Source organism: Lepus europaeus, chromosome 13 (assembly GCF_033115175.1).
Source record: "Lepus europaeus isolate LE1 chromosome 13, mLepTim1.pri, whole genome shotgun sequence".
NCBI lineage: Eukaryota > Metazoa > Chordata > Mammalia > Lagomorpha > Leporidae > Lepus > Lepus europaeus.
Window position 1 is genome coordinate 33,321,121 of NC_084839.1, and position 15,624 is coordinate 33,336,744.

Here is a 15,624-nt window from a genome sequence, read left to right on the forward strand (position 1 = left end):
TATCTTTACTTGGTTACCTGAGCAACAAATCCAAAAGGTAAACCCACCACTTTTCTACTTCTAGTCTATCCAAGAGTCATCTTTGACTTGCCCTTTCTTTTATCCCCTTCATCCAATCAAGAACAAGTTCCTGGAGATTTTACTTCCCAACTATTTCCTGAACACATCCTTCAACTCTATTGTTACTACCCTTGTCAAAGTAACCTCTGATTTACGCAGGTGACTATAACTGTTCTCTAGCCAGTTTGCTCATCTCTGATTTTGCTGTTCTCTAATCCATCTTCCATACAATAGCCAGTGTGATCAAAGAGATAATCTGATCAAACAGCCCTAATCAGGATCCTTCAAATGCCTTATCACTCCTTTTTCAAGAAAAAAAAAAATATATATATATATATATATATATATATTTATTTATTTATTTGAAAGGCAGAGTTATTACAGAGAGGCAGGGTCAGAGAGAGAGGGGTCTTCCATCTGCTGGCCCACTCCCCAAATGGTTGCAACAGTCAGAGCTGAACCAATCTGAAGCCAGGAGCCAAGAGCCTCTTCTGGGTCGTCCACCCAGGTGCAGGGGCCCAAGGACTTGGGCCATCTTCTATTACTTTTGCAGGCCACAGAAGAGCTGGATCAGAAGTGAAGCAGTCAGGATGAGAACCAGCACCCAAATGAAATACCAGCACTGCAGGTGGCAGCTTTACCACTACTAAGCCATAGCACCGGCTCCGTCATCACTCTTAAGATAAAGTGTGGTTGGCCAGTGCAATGTAGCAGCAGGTTAAGTCCCTGTATACAGTGCTGGCATTCTATATGGGCACCAGTTCGAGTCCTGGTTGCTCCACTTTTGATCCAGCTCTCTACTATGGCCTGAGAAAGCAGTAGAAGACGGTCTAAGTCCTTGGGCCCCTGTACCCATGTGGAAGACCTGGAAGAAGTTCCTTTGGCCTTGCTTAGCCCCAGATGTTGCAGCCATTTGGGAGTGAACAATAGGATGGAAGATCTTTCTCTATATATATTTAAAAAAAAAAGAAAGAAAGAAAAAGGGAAAAAATTATACCATTGATGGAATTAATATTTCTCTAAATATCAAGGAGTTAATATTTAGCTATACCAATATATTGATACAGTACCACAATGAATTAACTATAAAATTGGTAGCACATTTAGAACTCATTTTGGAAAATTCTTTCATACATTGTCAAATATGAATGCAGCATGGTAAAATGGAAATACGAATTTTAGAGTCAGACAGACCTGGATTCAGCTAAATATATCATCACTTAATAGTTGTACAACCTTGGGCAAGTTTCTCTACTTCTCAGAGCTTAAATTTCAAACACATTAGAGCTAGCGCTGTGGTATAGAAGGTTAATAAGCCTCTGCCTACAGTGCCAGAATCCCATAATTGTGCTGATTCAAGTCCCAGCTGCTCCACTTCTGATCTAGCTCCCCGCTAATGTGCCTGGGAAACCAGTGGAAGACGGTCCAAGTGCTTGGGCCCTGCCACCCATGTGGGAGACCTGGAAGAAGCTCCTGGTTCTTGGCTTCAGCCTGGCACAGCCCTGGCTATTCAGGCCATTTGGGGAGTGAACCAGCAGATGGAAGATCTCTCTCTCTCTTTCTCTCTTTGTCTCTCTCTTCTCTCCTTATTTCTGCCTTTAAATCTTTTTTTTTTTAAACCCCCCCACCCCCAGAGCTCCCCCAGTGCGCCTGCGGGCCCCCGCCCCCCCCAAAATGCCTCTGCCTTTAAATCTTTAAAAAAAAAACAATTTCACACACATAAATGAGAATGTGATCTTTATTAACTATTTTAACAATTAACATTAATATAGATACATAGAGCCCCTTACACAGGCAGATATTTCAGTAATTGATATAAATGGTCATTAATATCTTCTGATATTTGACCAAGAAATTTAATTTGAAATATTTACATGTATACACAAAACAGTGAAACAGTTGACAACTTTTGAATAATTTTTCTTACTTGTCCCTAACACCTACTACTAAATAAATTGTATCTATACTTCTTAATTATTCCTGATTGTTTATAAGTACTATTTTGTACTATCTGGTAATGTGAAGAGGAAAGTAGGAGAAGGAAAAAAGAAGAAATACCATAAAAAATGTTTTAGCTGTTAAAACATATGCTGGGTGTAGAATCTCCTGTAAGAAAATCCAAATTAGGAATTCTCCTGTGCTGTAGGAGAAATCTCTCACCTCTACAGTTCCTACTCTTTCAGAATTTCAAGGGCATGATATACTTCCTACTGCACATCTCAAAATTTCCATTAATGCTGGGCAGATCCAGCAAGACAAGAATAAGTTGATACATGTTACCCATGAATTCCAATCCTTCTAGTAAGTGTAGAACACAAGCAGGAAATGGGAAACTAAGAGAAGGGGGAAGAGGGTAAAGGAAGGAAGGTGGTAGAAAATTATCTAAATGATACTAATGATTACTGCAAAAAAATAAACAGAACAGAAAATACAACACACAAATAATTAGATATTAACTTACAGTTATAAATGCTCTTGCTACAAAATATTGGATATCAACTTCTTTTTCACTTAAACTTCCTTTAAAATAGCTTACCAGAATCATAGCTTGGTGGCTTCATATCTCCCTGATTCAATTCTGTCCCATATTTCAACTTGTGGTATTTGGCTCTAACAAAGAAATGAGAAAATACAAACCATCTTAAAACATATTTAAATGAACTTCATGATACATAATAGGAGTAGTCATCAGTATGCAGAAGTCCTGACTAACCACTTTTAGAACTTTCAAAGGCTCATAGCTTTCCATGGAGTCAAAGTCATAATACAAAAACACTTGCCTTTTGTTGTTACTACACCATCAAGTGTCATTATAATAAAAGAAAGAACACTGGGAATCAGAAATCTTGTAATTACAAATGAACCTTATAACATTGTAGCTTCTGTAATATTAAATTTTTTTTTTATGATTGCCAGAGTTGAACTCTATTATCAAAAGCAGTATAAAAGGTTTGGACTGGCCGGCGCCGCGGCTCACTTGGCTAATCCTCTGCCTGCAGTGCCAGCACCCCAGGTTCTAGCCCCAGTTGGGGCGCTGGATTCTGTCCCCATTGCTCATCTTCCAGTCCAGCTCTCTGCCGTGACCCAGGAAGGCAGTGGAGGATGGCCCAGGTCCTTGGGCCCTGACTGGCATGGGAGACCAGGAGGAAGCACTTGGCTCCTGGCTTCGGATCGGCGCAGTGCGCTGGCCGCAGCACGCCAGCCGTAGCAGCCATTTGGGGGTGAACCAATGGAAAAGGAAGACCTTTCTCTCAGTCTCTCTTTCTCTCTCTCACTGTCCAACTCTGTCAGAAAAAAAAAAGGCCGGCGCCGCGGCTCAACAGGCTAATCCTCCGCCTTGCGGCGCCGGCACACCGGGTTCTAGTCCCGGTCAGGGCACCGATCCTGTCCCGGTTGCCCTTCTTCCAGGCCAGCTCTCTGCTGTGGCCGGGGAGTGCAGTGGAAGATGGTCCAAGTGCTTGGGCCCTGCACCCCATGGGAGACCAGGAGAAACACCTGGCTCCTGCCATCGGATCAGCGCAGTGTGCCAGCCGCAGCGTGCTGGCCGCAGCGGCCATTGGAGGGTGAACCAACGGCAAAAAGGAAGACCTTTCTCTCTGTCTCTCTCTCACTGTCCACTCTGCCTGTCAAAAAAATAAATTAAAAAAAAAAAAAAAAGGTTTGGACTGCAAAATAAACTTGTAAAAAATTAAAAAAACGAACCTTTCTCAAAATCAAGCATTTTACAAAGAAAATTCATCTATAATATTGTATGTCTTGCCAGGTAATTACAATTCGCTGAGTATGCATTACAGTGAACAATCCAAGGGAGAAGGGGAAATCCAGTCCAAATCCTCCATGTTGAATAAGATATTCCAGTAGGAATGAATAGGTATACTTTGTCGTTTACTATGGAAGAACTAGGAATGGGAATACTATCTTCTTTTCTAAAGTTAATAGAATGCTATTATTTTTAATTAATCATATTTCATCATTAAATAATCTGAGACCTGAAAAATAATCCAGAAAAGGTAAATATTTCTGAAAGACTAATTAAAAATGACCATACGTGCCTGGCATATCTGTATACTTTTATACTTTGTTTGCTACCCTCCCCCAAATATTGAGACCATTTGTAATCAATATTCAGTGTGTTAAAATTGGGCTAGTAACAAAAGCAACAGTAACTCAAAACACCAAGGAATAAAGTAATAAGGAAGGAAGGAAGAGTAACAGCCAAATCTGAAATCTTTCTTTTATAAAAAAATAAATAGAACACTCTATCATAAAGTTTTTTACAGTTCAAGAAAAGTATAAAGAAAATGAAAGTTATTTGTTCAAATATGTAAAGTTTTGGAATTCTTCATGATTACTTTGAATAATAGTCATTTTATAATTACAACAAAAAAACCAAAGTTTTTTTTTAGTGATGAAAGATTTTTCATTTTTATATACAGGGAAATCTTATGAAAATTATTAGCAGCTGATGGCCTATTCCTTAAGATGCATGGTAAGCACACGAGTATTTTTATAGTAGGCTTCACACCTGTGTATATATATATAAAAGAATATTTGTCTGCTAATATGTATTGATCTGTAAGCTTAAGCAAAAGAGTAAGGTTCAAAATACTATGTTCAATATGCTCACACAGAAGTTTAAATTAAATGTGTGTGTGTGTGTGCATATGCAAAAAACATTTCTGGAGGATATCTGATATATAGACATTCATTAGTAACACCTCCTTGGAAAGAAAATCAGTGAACTGAGGCAAAAGACAAACTATTTTGCTGATATTTGGTTAACTAACTGTACAGATATATTTCTTTATTTTTTAGCCTAAATCATCTAGAGTATCTTTCACACTGTTACCAATGTACATCTTAATCACAAAGCTTTCATCATTTTAAGACTAAACGTTTCCTAACTTACTAGATTTGTAATAATTTTGATTAGAGGGTAAGATTTATAGACATCAATTTGACTTAGAGTTACCATAAAGTAAACAAGGTTCTTAATGTAATTGTCAATATTCAAATTTTCCCAAAACATACAAGTTCTTTTATCTACCATAAGCCAAATTAAGAATACTTCCTAGAAGTCAAAATAACATTGTAATGTAACCGGCCTGATGACAGACTATGCTAAAGCTTTTTAAATAAATAAAAACGGCAATAAACTGTAGGAAAGAGTATATATATATATATACACACACACACACACACGCACATATACATATATATATACATGTATATATATAATGTATGTATGTATATAATGTATGTATGTATATGTATATGTACATACATCAACAAAAAATATTTTTGAACACAAAACACTGCATTATAGTGCATTCTAGTGGTCTTGGGGAAAACTGCAACATATTTTCCAAAAAACAGTAAAAAATATTCTACAAAAATAAATAGATCTTTGTAAAAATTAAGAGTGGGAATGTGAGAGGGAGAAGCAAGAAGAATTGGAGCTTGGGTGGGATTGAGGGTAGGGAGGAAGTATCACTATGTTCCTAAATCTGTATATGTGAAATACATGAAACTTGTCTAACTTGAGTAAAATCTAAATAAATAAATGTAACAGAAATAACACATCATGAACTAACACTTACTAAAAGAAAAAAAAAACTAGATAATAATAAAACATATAAAGATCTGCAGTGTTTATCACAAGTTATGGTCTCTTGTATCAAGGTCTCCTTATGGAATTGTTACATTCACTGAAAAATATTTCACTCAGAGAACCTCCTTTTTAGTTTAATAACATTCCTTTTGCTGCCAATGTCCTTAAAAATACTATGGCATTCATTGTTCCCCACTGTTTTAACCCTTAGCTTACGGTGTTACCAATCTTTCTTGTTTACTATTCTTTTTCTGTCTAACTCTGACTATAGGATAAATAAGTAGATCTCATATCTAACAACTCTCATGTGATACACAGCTAGGTCCTCCAACTGGTCTTGACTAGATGAAATAGCATAAAGAGTGCTTAATAATTATAATGTACTAAAAGTTTCATACTAGCTTCATGTCAGTCTATTTTTTTTAATTTTTAACAGATTCAATATGATTTGTAGATACACAAGTCTAAGAACATGATTTTCCTTCCTCCCTCCCTCTTTTTTTTATTTTTGAGATAACATTTTAAATTTACATGTGCTAGGAAAATAACACAGCATCCCAATCACAACTCAAATATGACCTGATAATCTGATGAATTTTAATGACACATTACAGAATTTCTATCATGTGCCAGGTACCATGAATAATCTGTAGCTTGCAGTCAGGTGAGAGTGGAGACAAGGGGATGCCTAAAAGACCAGAATGTAAATAAATAACTATAGCATGACTGTGGTAACAACTGCAAGAGTTTTTCAGGTGTTCTAAGAATGCAGATGACAGAATATCTAAGTATGTCTAAGATGATGTCAAAGTTATCAAAAAGAATGTAACACATAAGATTTAAGCTAAGCCTCAAAAAAGAGTAATATTCTGATCAAAGAAATGATGCAGAGCACATTTCTGACAGAAGGAGTATCATAAAATGAGAAACAAAAACAGTGTCCAAAATCAATAAACATTTGATACCCAAAAGGAATGGAGTTTAGAGAAGGGACTAGAAAAGAGACCTGGCTACAAAATTTTACTAAGAACTCTGAAATTAGTCAGATATCTTTAGTAGTGATATTACATGATTATCATACCTGTGATTTTAAAAATGAATCCTATTAATGTGGAAGATGAACTGGAATATAGAAATACTGGAGGCTGGGGCTGATGTTATGGCATAGCAGGTAAAGCCACCACCTACAACGCCAGCATCCCACACAGGCACCCATTTGAGTCCTTGCTGCTCCACTTCTGATACAGCTCCCTGCTAATGTGCCCGTGAAAGCAATGGAGGATGGCCCAAATGCTTGGACCCCTGCAACCCACATGGGAGATCCCAATGGAGTCCCTGGATCCTGGCTTCAGATTGGCCCAGCTCTGGCCATTGTAGCCATCTGGGGAATGCAGATAGAAGATCTCTAAATGTCTTTCCCTCTCTCTAACTCTGCCTTTCAAATAAATAAAATAAATCATAAAAAAAGAAAGAAAAAGAAATACTGGAGGCAAGAAGAGTACAGTAATGTAGATCAAACAAAAGTTTCAGTGAATGGAAAGAAATAGGGAAAATGAGATGCTCAGAATTATATTTTACATAGTATTTGAGGTTCCTCAGTATAGAACTTCCTAAATAAACTTCAGATGACACACTACGTATTCGTGAAAAGGTGTTATAAATGTGCTAATTTTGCAAATTTGCTAACACTTTAAGGAATGCTGTGATAAACCCACAGCTAAGTAAGTAATCTCTCTAAAATATTAATGACTCAGTTTTAGTTAATTTGGGGTCTTAAAGTGGAACTATGTAGGGGCCCAGCACTGTGGTATAGTGGGCAAAGCCACTACCTGCAGCACCAGCAACCGATATGGGTGAAAGTTCAAGTCCCACTTCCAATCCAGCTCCCTGCTAATGAGCCTGAGAAAGCAGTGGAAGATAGTCCAAGTGCTTGGGCCTCTGCACCTACATGAGAGATACAGAAGAAGCTACTGGCTCCAGATGGGCTCAGTTCCGGCCATTGCGGCCATTTGGGGAATGAACCAACAGATGGGACATTTATCTTTCTCTCTCTTTCTCTCTGTAACTGTGCCTTTAAAAGAAATAAATAAATCTTGTTTTTCAAAAAAAAAAGTGGGGCCGGCACCACGGCTCACTTGGCTAATCCTCCACCTGCGGCGCTGGCACCCCGGGTTCTAGTCCCAGTCGGGGCGCTGGATTCTGTCCCCATTGCTCATCTTCCAGTCCAGCTCTCTGCTGTGGCCTGGGAAGGCAGTGGAGGATGGCCCAAGTGCTTGGGCCCTACACCTGCATGGGAGACCAGGAGGAAGCACCTGGCTCCTGGCTTCAGATCGGCACAGCGCGCCGGCTGTGGCAGCTACTTGGGGGGTGAACCAATGGAAAGGAAGACCTTTCTCTCCGTCTCTCTCTAACTCTGCCTGTCAAAAAAAAAAAAAAAAAAAGGTGGAACTACAAAGAAAATCTATAACACAGCAATGCAAAACCATGATCCTTATTTACAGCTGAAATGACAAGATGTAGCGAATATGTTTTAAAACAGATCAAGAAAAAAAGCAAGACTAGAAATATTAACTGTTTAAGGCTGGGAGAGGAAAAAAGGTACTAGTTTGTCCACATCTGTTTTTCAAATTATCCTCAATAATTTTTTCAATTACTGGCATTTGGCCGGCACCACGGCTCCATAGGCTAATCCTCCACCTGCAGCGCCGGCACCCCAGGTTCTAGTCCCAGTCGGACTAGATTTTGATGCCTGAATTTAACTACTGCCTTTACATCAGGAATACCTCCAAATCATTCACTACCCTTCAAAAGATAGAAAATAGAGCACTTGTTTTCCAGGAGTATCACATTAATTAAGAAGAAAACATTCTTCCTTAGATTCAGCCAGTCCTATATCTCTTCTGTTCATCAAAGTCAAACTTCTTGAACAAAATAAGCTACTATATGTCTGCTACCATGTTACCCTTCTGAACTCTCAAACTCCTGGTTTCTGGCGTATGTCTCTCCTATCTCACTGATGCTGCTTGGCAAGGATACCAATAAGCTCCCAACCAGTAAATCTGAATGACTATTTTCAGAACACAACTTACTTGGAGTCTGTTTTGGCATTTGCAATTGTTAAAATCCCTCCTTTAGCTTGCTTCCAAAATACTGCTCTCTACTTCTTTCTTCTCTTATTTTTTAGTTGGCTTTTCTCTACTGCCTTCTCTTCAAATTTTCTATTTCCAGTCCCCCTGCTAGCTCTCTCTGCTCTTTCCGTGAGGCTCGTTCTCCCAACTATTCCTTTCACTTTAGCCACAACAATATTCATGATTCCCAAGTATGTACATATCTCTAGTCATAAGTCACCCCTCCATATCTGCTCTTTAACACTTTATCTTTGGGGCCCTAGCCTGAAGCATCGGAATCCCACATGGGCGCCGTTTCTAGTCCCAGCTGCTCCTCTTCCAATCCAGCTCTCTGCTATGGCCTGGGAAAGCAGTAGAAGATTGCCCATGTTCTTGGGTCCCTGCACCCACTTGGGAGACCCGGAAGAAGCCCCTGGCTTCTGGCTTCAGACTGGCACAGATTTATTTATTTATTTGAAACTCAGAGTTACACAGAGAGAGGAGAGGCAGAGAGAGAGAGAGAGAGATATCTTCCATCCACTGGTTCACTCTCCAATTGGCCGTAATGGCTGGAGCTGCGCCAATGCAAAGCCAGGAGCCAGGAGATTCTTCCGGGTCTCCCACGTGGGTGCAGAGACTCAAGGACTCGGGCCATCTTCTACTGCTTTCCCAAGCCATAGCAGAGAGCTGGATCAGCAGTGGACCAGCCGGGACTTGAACTGGCACCTATATGGGGTGCCAGCACTGCAGGCAGCAGCTATGCCACAGTGTCGCCTCCCGATCTCCAAATTTTTATATCATCTCCAAATTTTATGGATTATTTCTACTTCAGAGGCTTTATAACTGACACCTCCCAATTTCAGCAGCTATTATGCTATTATGCTACCATTTCTCATCTTCGAGTATTATAATCTTCCTGCTTGTATTAAGAGATCTTTCTAGTACATCTGTCACAATGAGGTCAAGGTAATTTTTCTAAAACATATTTCACACTATTTTATATATAAAATCCTTCAATTACATAACAACTAAATGTAATACGTATTCCCAGACTGGATCCTAGATTGGCTCTTTAACTAGAAAAGAAAAATGCTATGAAGATCTTTATTGGAACATTTTAATATTGACTAAATAACAGAATTATATTGATAGTTTCCTTAATTTGATAATGTGTTATGATTAAATAAAGGAATGTCTTTGCTCTTAGAAAATGGACACTGAGTTATTTAGGGGCAAACTAAATAGCAAATGATTTAGGAAAAAAAACAATATGCATAAAGAGAGTGAGCATGACAAAGCAAATACAGCAAAATGAGTCAACTGGTGAATCTGGGTAAAAGGTACAGAAGAGTTCTTGCAACTTGAGATCATTTTTGGATAAAATGTTTCTGAAGACTTGCCATGTTCCTCATTATGTGGACTCTCTATAACCTGACTTTTGCCCTCCCCTACCTTTATGCGTCATCAAATCACAACATCCTACTCTCCATACACAACAATTACAAATTTCAAAACACACTAAACTGCTTTGTTCCATGTCAAGCAAGCAAGTCCTCTCTACTTCCTGCACCATGCCTGACTGGCCAACACCTTATTTTTATGATGCTGTTCCAGCCCCACTTCCTTTAACTATACCCTCCTTTGTATTTCCATCGTCCAGATGGTAATAACCACTCTTTGTTGTGACCCCAATGCACCCTAAATAGATTTCTACCACAGCACTATCACATTGCACTATACTTTTGTGGTTAACAAGTCTGGATACACACGCACACACACACACCCCTGGTTACTTTAGTACTTGTGTATTAGAATTTTACTATGTACAAGATAGCAACATGTACTGAGTCAAGAGTACAGGCTTCAGAAACCAGAAAACTCTGAGGGCTCTGAATCTCAGCTCAACCATCTCTGATTTTCTGTGCAAATTACTCAGTCTTCAAGGCTCAAAGCCTGATACACAGTAGCACTTCAATAAACAGTTGCTATTATGCTATTGCTCTCTGTCTTTGGTTAAGCTTATAGAGAGGCAGTTTAAAATGTCAAATATCACTAGATTATGTACTTTTAAGCTTTTCTTTCCATCTCCCCAACACAGCTTTTAATCAAACTCTTGAGGTCTGAAAAAAACACCTGTTTTTCACTAAGAGATTAATCTATTTTCAATTTCCTATGCCATCTAAAGATCTCAGGTACGGGCAGGCACTTAGTGAAGTGGTTAAAATACCAGATAAGAGTCTAAAATCCCAGGGCCAGTTCTATGGCATAGTAGGTAAAGCCACTGCTTGTGGTGGTGGCATCCCGTATGGGCACCGGTTTGAGTCCTAGCCACTCCACTTCCAACCCAGCTCTGTTTATGTGCCTGAGAAAGAAGCAGAAGATGGCCCATGTGCTTGGGCCCCTGCACCTATGTGGGACACCCTGAAGAAGCACCTGGCTCCTGGCTTCAGAATGGCCAAGCTCTAGCCATTACAGCCATTTGGGAAGTGAACTAGCGGATGGAATATCTCTTTGTCTCTGTTTCTGTCTCTCTCTCTTTAACTCTGCATTTCAAATAAACAAATATTAAAAAAAAAAAAAAAGAGGAGTCTAAATCCCACATCAGAGTACCTGAGTTCAGTACTTGGCTCTGCCTCCAGACTCCAATGTCAGGAAGACACTGGTGATGGCTCTGGGAGACAGCAGTGATGGTTCAAGTAACTGAGTTCCTACCACCCACATGGGAGACATGGATTGAGTTCTGAGCTCACAGCTTTGGTTTGGTCCAGCCCATCATGGTGGGCATTTGGACAATGTCCAGCAACCAGGGAGCACATGTGCACACTCACTTTCTCACTTTGCCGCCACCTCTCTCTTTCTGTCGCATAAAAAAAGAACAACAACAACAACAAAAAATCCTAAATGAAGGCGAAAACAAGTTCTAACAAAGCTTTACCTACTATGATATTCATAAATAGCACCTGCTAAATACTATTTTCTGGCAGTTTTGTAAACAGCCCATTTAACAGTTTCTCAAAAAAGGACAAAAAGTGATCAGCAAAAAGCAGAAGGGTAGCAACACAGAGAATTCCAATATTACCTATCAGATACTCGGGTAAACAATGAACTGCCTCAAACTGCTGATAAAAAAACACAACGAATATCTCTTAATTCAAATAACTTCCAGAACTCATATCCATGACTTCTTTTCCTTTATCTGGGACCCAAATTTACCTACTTGAGTATCTTAAACACTACCAAATACAAAAGGTAAGATTATCTTCTGGGCCGGCGCCGTGGCTTAACAGGCTAATCCTCCGCCTTACGGCGCCGGCACACCGGGTTCTAATCCTGGTCAGGGCACTGGATTCTATCCCGGTTGCCCCTCTTCCAGGCCAGCTCTCTGCTATGGCCCGGGAAGGCAGTGGAGGATGGCCCAAGTCCTTGGGCCCTGCACCTGCATGGGAGACCAGAAGAAGCACCTGGCTCCTGGCTTCGGATCAGCGCGATGCGCCGGCCGCAGCGGCCATTGGAGGGTGAACCAACGGCAAAAAGGAAGACCTTTCTCTCTGTCTCTCTCTCACTATCCACTCTGCCTGTCCAAAAAAAAAAAAAAAAAAAGATTATCTTCTGGACAGATAGGAATAAGCTGATAGCAAAGAAACAAAATACCTTTTTAGAAGACTATAAGATTTTTAACACAATGTGCCAGAGTAACTTTTTACTTAAGAAAATATATCAAACTGATTAATAATTAATGACAGAAAAAGGGAGTAAGCATTACAGAAGTTTCTTTTACAATTCAAAAACTATTTCAATTCCAAAAAGAAATGGATATCAACAGTTCGGGAATTACTTGTTTCTTAAGGAAAGATAGGATAGAGAGAAAATTTGCTAAAATTTTAAAAATCATGTAAGTCAGTTTATGGATCACTGTTACTACATTATTCATAACAAAATTAATAACAACAACCATTCATAAAACTGTTTGCTACAGATACTTCTGAACTCAGGAGCAAAAAGTATTGGAATTTGAGATTAACTTTAAGATCTGACCTTTAAAAGAATGCTCTCCTACATTTTGCTACATTACCTTTCCTGTTTCAGTGCATACTCCAGCATTTTGATCCTCCTCACAAGATCCTTTTTCAAATTTTCTTGGCCTTTTCTTTCTCCCTGAAGAAAGGCAATCTGGGCCTAAGTAGAGGAGAAAAAGACAAAACTCAGATTAGACCACACGATAAACAGCTCCCTCTTTTTAATTCCCATTCTTTTACCACCCCCTTTTAGGCGATGTAATACGCAGGAGAAAAGAAAGTAAAAGTGGGAGAAAGGAAAATCAGACAATGGTTTTCGGCCCATTCTTGCCTCTCACCCCAAAGAATTACTAAAACTCTACACTTGACTATGAAACAAATTATTCTGTCCCGGTTGCCCCTCTTCCAGGCCAGCTCTCTGCTGTGGCCAGGGAGTGCAGTGGAGGATGGCCCAAGTGCTTGGGCCCTGCACCCCATGGGAGACCAGGAGAAGCACCTGGCTCCTGCCATCGGATCAGCGCGGTGCGCTGGCCGCAGAGCACCAGCCGCGGCGGCCATTGGAGGGTGAACCAACGGCAAAGGAAGACCTTTCTCTCTGTCTCTCTCTCTCTCTCACTATCCACTCTGTCAAAAATTAAGAAAAAAAAAAAAAGCTGTAGTTTCAAATAATCAAAAACAGATTTAGAATTTAAATATTTTTCATTAAGAAATTCAAACTATAATACACACATTATTAGTTCCTTAAAAGTTGTACTTCTAGGCCGGCGCCGCGGCTCACTAGGCTAATCCTCCGCCTTGCGGCACCGGCACACCAGGTTCTAGTCCCGGTCGGGGCACCGATCCTGTCCCAGTTGCCCCACTTCCAGGCCAGCTCTCTGCTGTGGCCAGGGAGTGCAGTGGAGGATGGCCCAAGTGCTTGGGCCCTGCACCCCATGGGAGACCAGGAGAAGCACCTGGCTCCTGCCATCGGATCAGCGCGGTGCGCTGGCCGCAGTGCACCTACCGCAGCGGCCATTGGAGGGTGAACCAACGGCAAAAGGAAGACCTTTCTCTCTGTCTCTCTCACTGTCCACTCTGCCTGTCAAAAAAAAAAAAAAGCTGTACTTCTAAAAGTCAGAGAGAACCTCTATTTAAGGACCCTCAAAGGATAGCTTCTCAATTTCAGTATTCTGCATGTCACTCTGCCCATTTCTAATATATTAACCCATGAAGATAGTTAACAATATTATTTCGTAAACAAGAAATTAACAGTTAAGGATAATCTTACCATATCCCTAAGAAATCATGGGGATTGTCCAACTAAGATTGAGTGCCCCACTAAACTTAATCTGAGTTTGAATGAGATTTATTACTTATTTCAGTATCACAATGAATATAACACCTACTTTGCCAAACTTTTAAAAGATTTACTTATTTGAGAGTAAGAGAGACAGAGATGGGGGGGGGGGGAGGAATGGAAGAAGGAAGGGAGGGGGAGAGAAGGGGAGAGAGGGGGAGAGGGAGAAAGAGAAAGAGAGAAAGAGGGAGAAAGAGAAAGAGAGAAAGAGAGAGAAAGAGAGAGAAAGAGAGAGAGAGAGAGAGCGCGCGCGAGCGAGCATGCGCAAGCCAGAGCAAGAAAGCAGGCACACCACTCCATCTGCTGGTTCACTCTCCAAATGTTCTCAATGACTAGGACTGAGCTGGGGTGAAGCTGGGAGCCAATTCTCCTATGTGAATGGCAGGAACTCAATTACTTAAGCAATCACCATAGCCTCCCAGGGTCTACATTAGCAGGAAGTTGGGAGTCAGGAGTATGAGCCAGGAGCCAAACCTAGGTACACTAATGTGAGGTAAACATCACATTATAAACTTCAAGAACTAAATACTGTATTTTTTTGTTTCATGTCAATGAGCTCTTAAAATTTATGTTACACACTCTGACCTCAGAATCAGCCCTTAAGGCTTCCTGGTCTGGCTGAAAAGCCTGTGAGAGCATTTCAGGCATGGAAAGCTAAGACACTGGCAAAAAAATGTTCTACATGAAGGATCTCTACAAGTGAGACCCCAGTAGAAAGAAGTGGCCATCAAAGAAGGATATACTTTTCTTTAAAGGGAAGAGAGAACTTCCACTTTGCTTATGACATTGTCTAAATACTGATAGAATTTGTGGACTCAAAAGACTTCCATAGCCTAGGCAGCTCATGTCAAGAGTCTCAGGTGGTCACTGACATCATACAGAAGAGTGTTAATTGTTAAATCAACAACAGGAGTCACTGTGTACTTACTCCCCATGTATGACCTCTGTCCTCAATGCATTGTGTTATGAGAGTGAACTGTAAAACTAGTTCTCAAACAGTTTGTGTGTGTGTTTGTGCATATTGTTGAAATCTTTACTTAGTATAGAATTGGTCTTCTGTGTACAAAGTTAACTGAAAATGAACCTTAATAGAGAATGGGACTGGGAAAAGGAGAGGGAAGAAGAGTAGGGGTGGGAATGTGCATGGGAGGGCAGGTATGGTGGGAAGAATAACTATATTCCCAATGGTGTACTTGTGAAATTTGTATTCCCTAAAAACTAAACAAAATTTAAAAAAAAAAAATTAAGTTCAGGGTAAGCTTAAAAAATAATAAAAATTTTCAAAGACAAGAAAAATTTGTTACAAACAAAAGAGGACTATTGCTGGCGCCGCGGCTCACTAGGCTAATCCTCCGCCTTGCGGCGCCGGCACACCAGGTTCTAGTCCCGGTCGGGGCACCGATTCTGTCCCGGTTGCCCCTCTTCCAGGCCAGCTCTCTGCTGTGGCCAGGGAGTGCAGTGGAGGATGGCCCAAGTGCTTGGGCCCTGCACCCC

General features: G+C 40.3%; 1 protein-coding gene across 1 annotated transcript in view; it reads right to left on the reverse strand.

Moving 5' to 3' along the window:
- The window catches only part of STRN (striatin), a 137,934-nt gene that overhangs the window by 74,742 nt on the left and 47,568 nt on the right, over positions 1-15,624 (reverse strand). Inside the window, exons 2-3 of the mRNA XM_062209245.1 lie at positions 12,851-12,954; positions 2,597-2,670 (exon numbers count right to left, since the gene is read on the reverse strand). Of these exons, the coding sequence (XP_062065229.1) occupies positions 2,597-2,670; positions 12,851-12,954 (178 nt within the window). The remainder of the gene's footprint in view (positions 1-2,596; positions 2,671-12,850; positions 12,955-15,624) is intronic.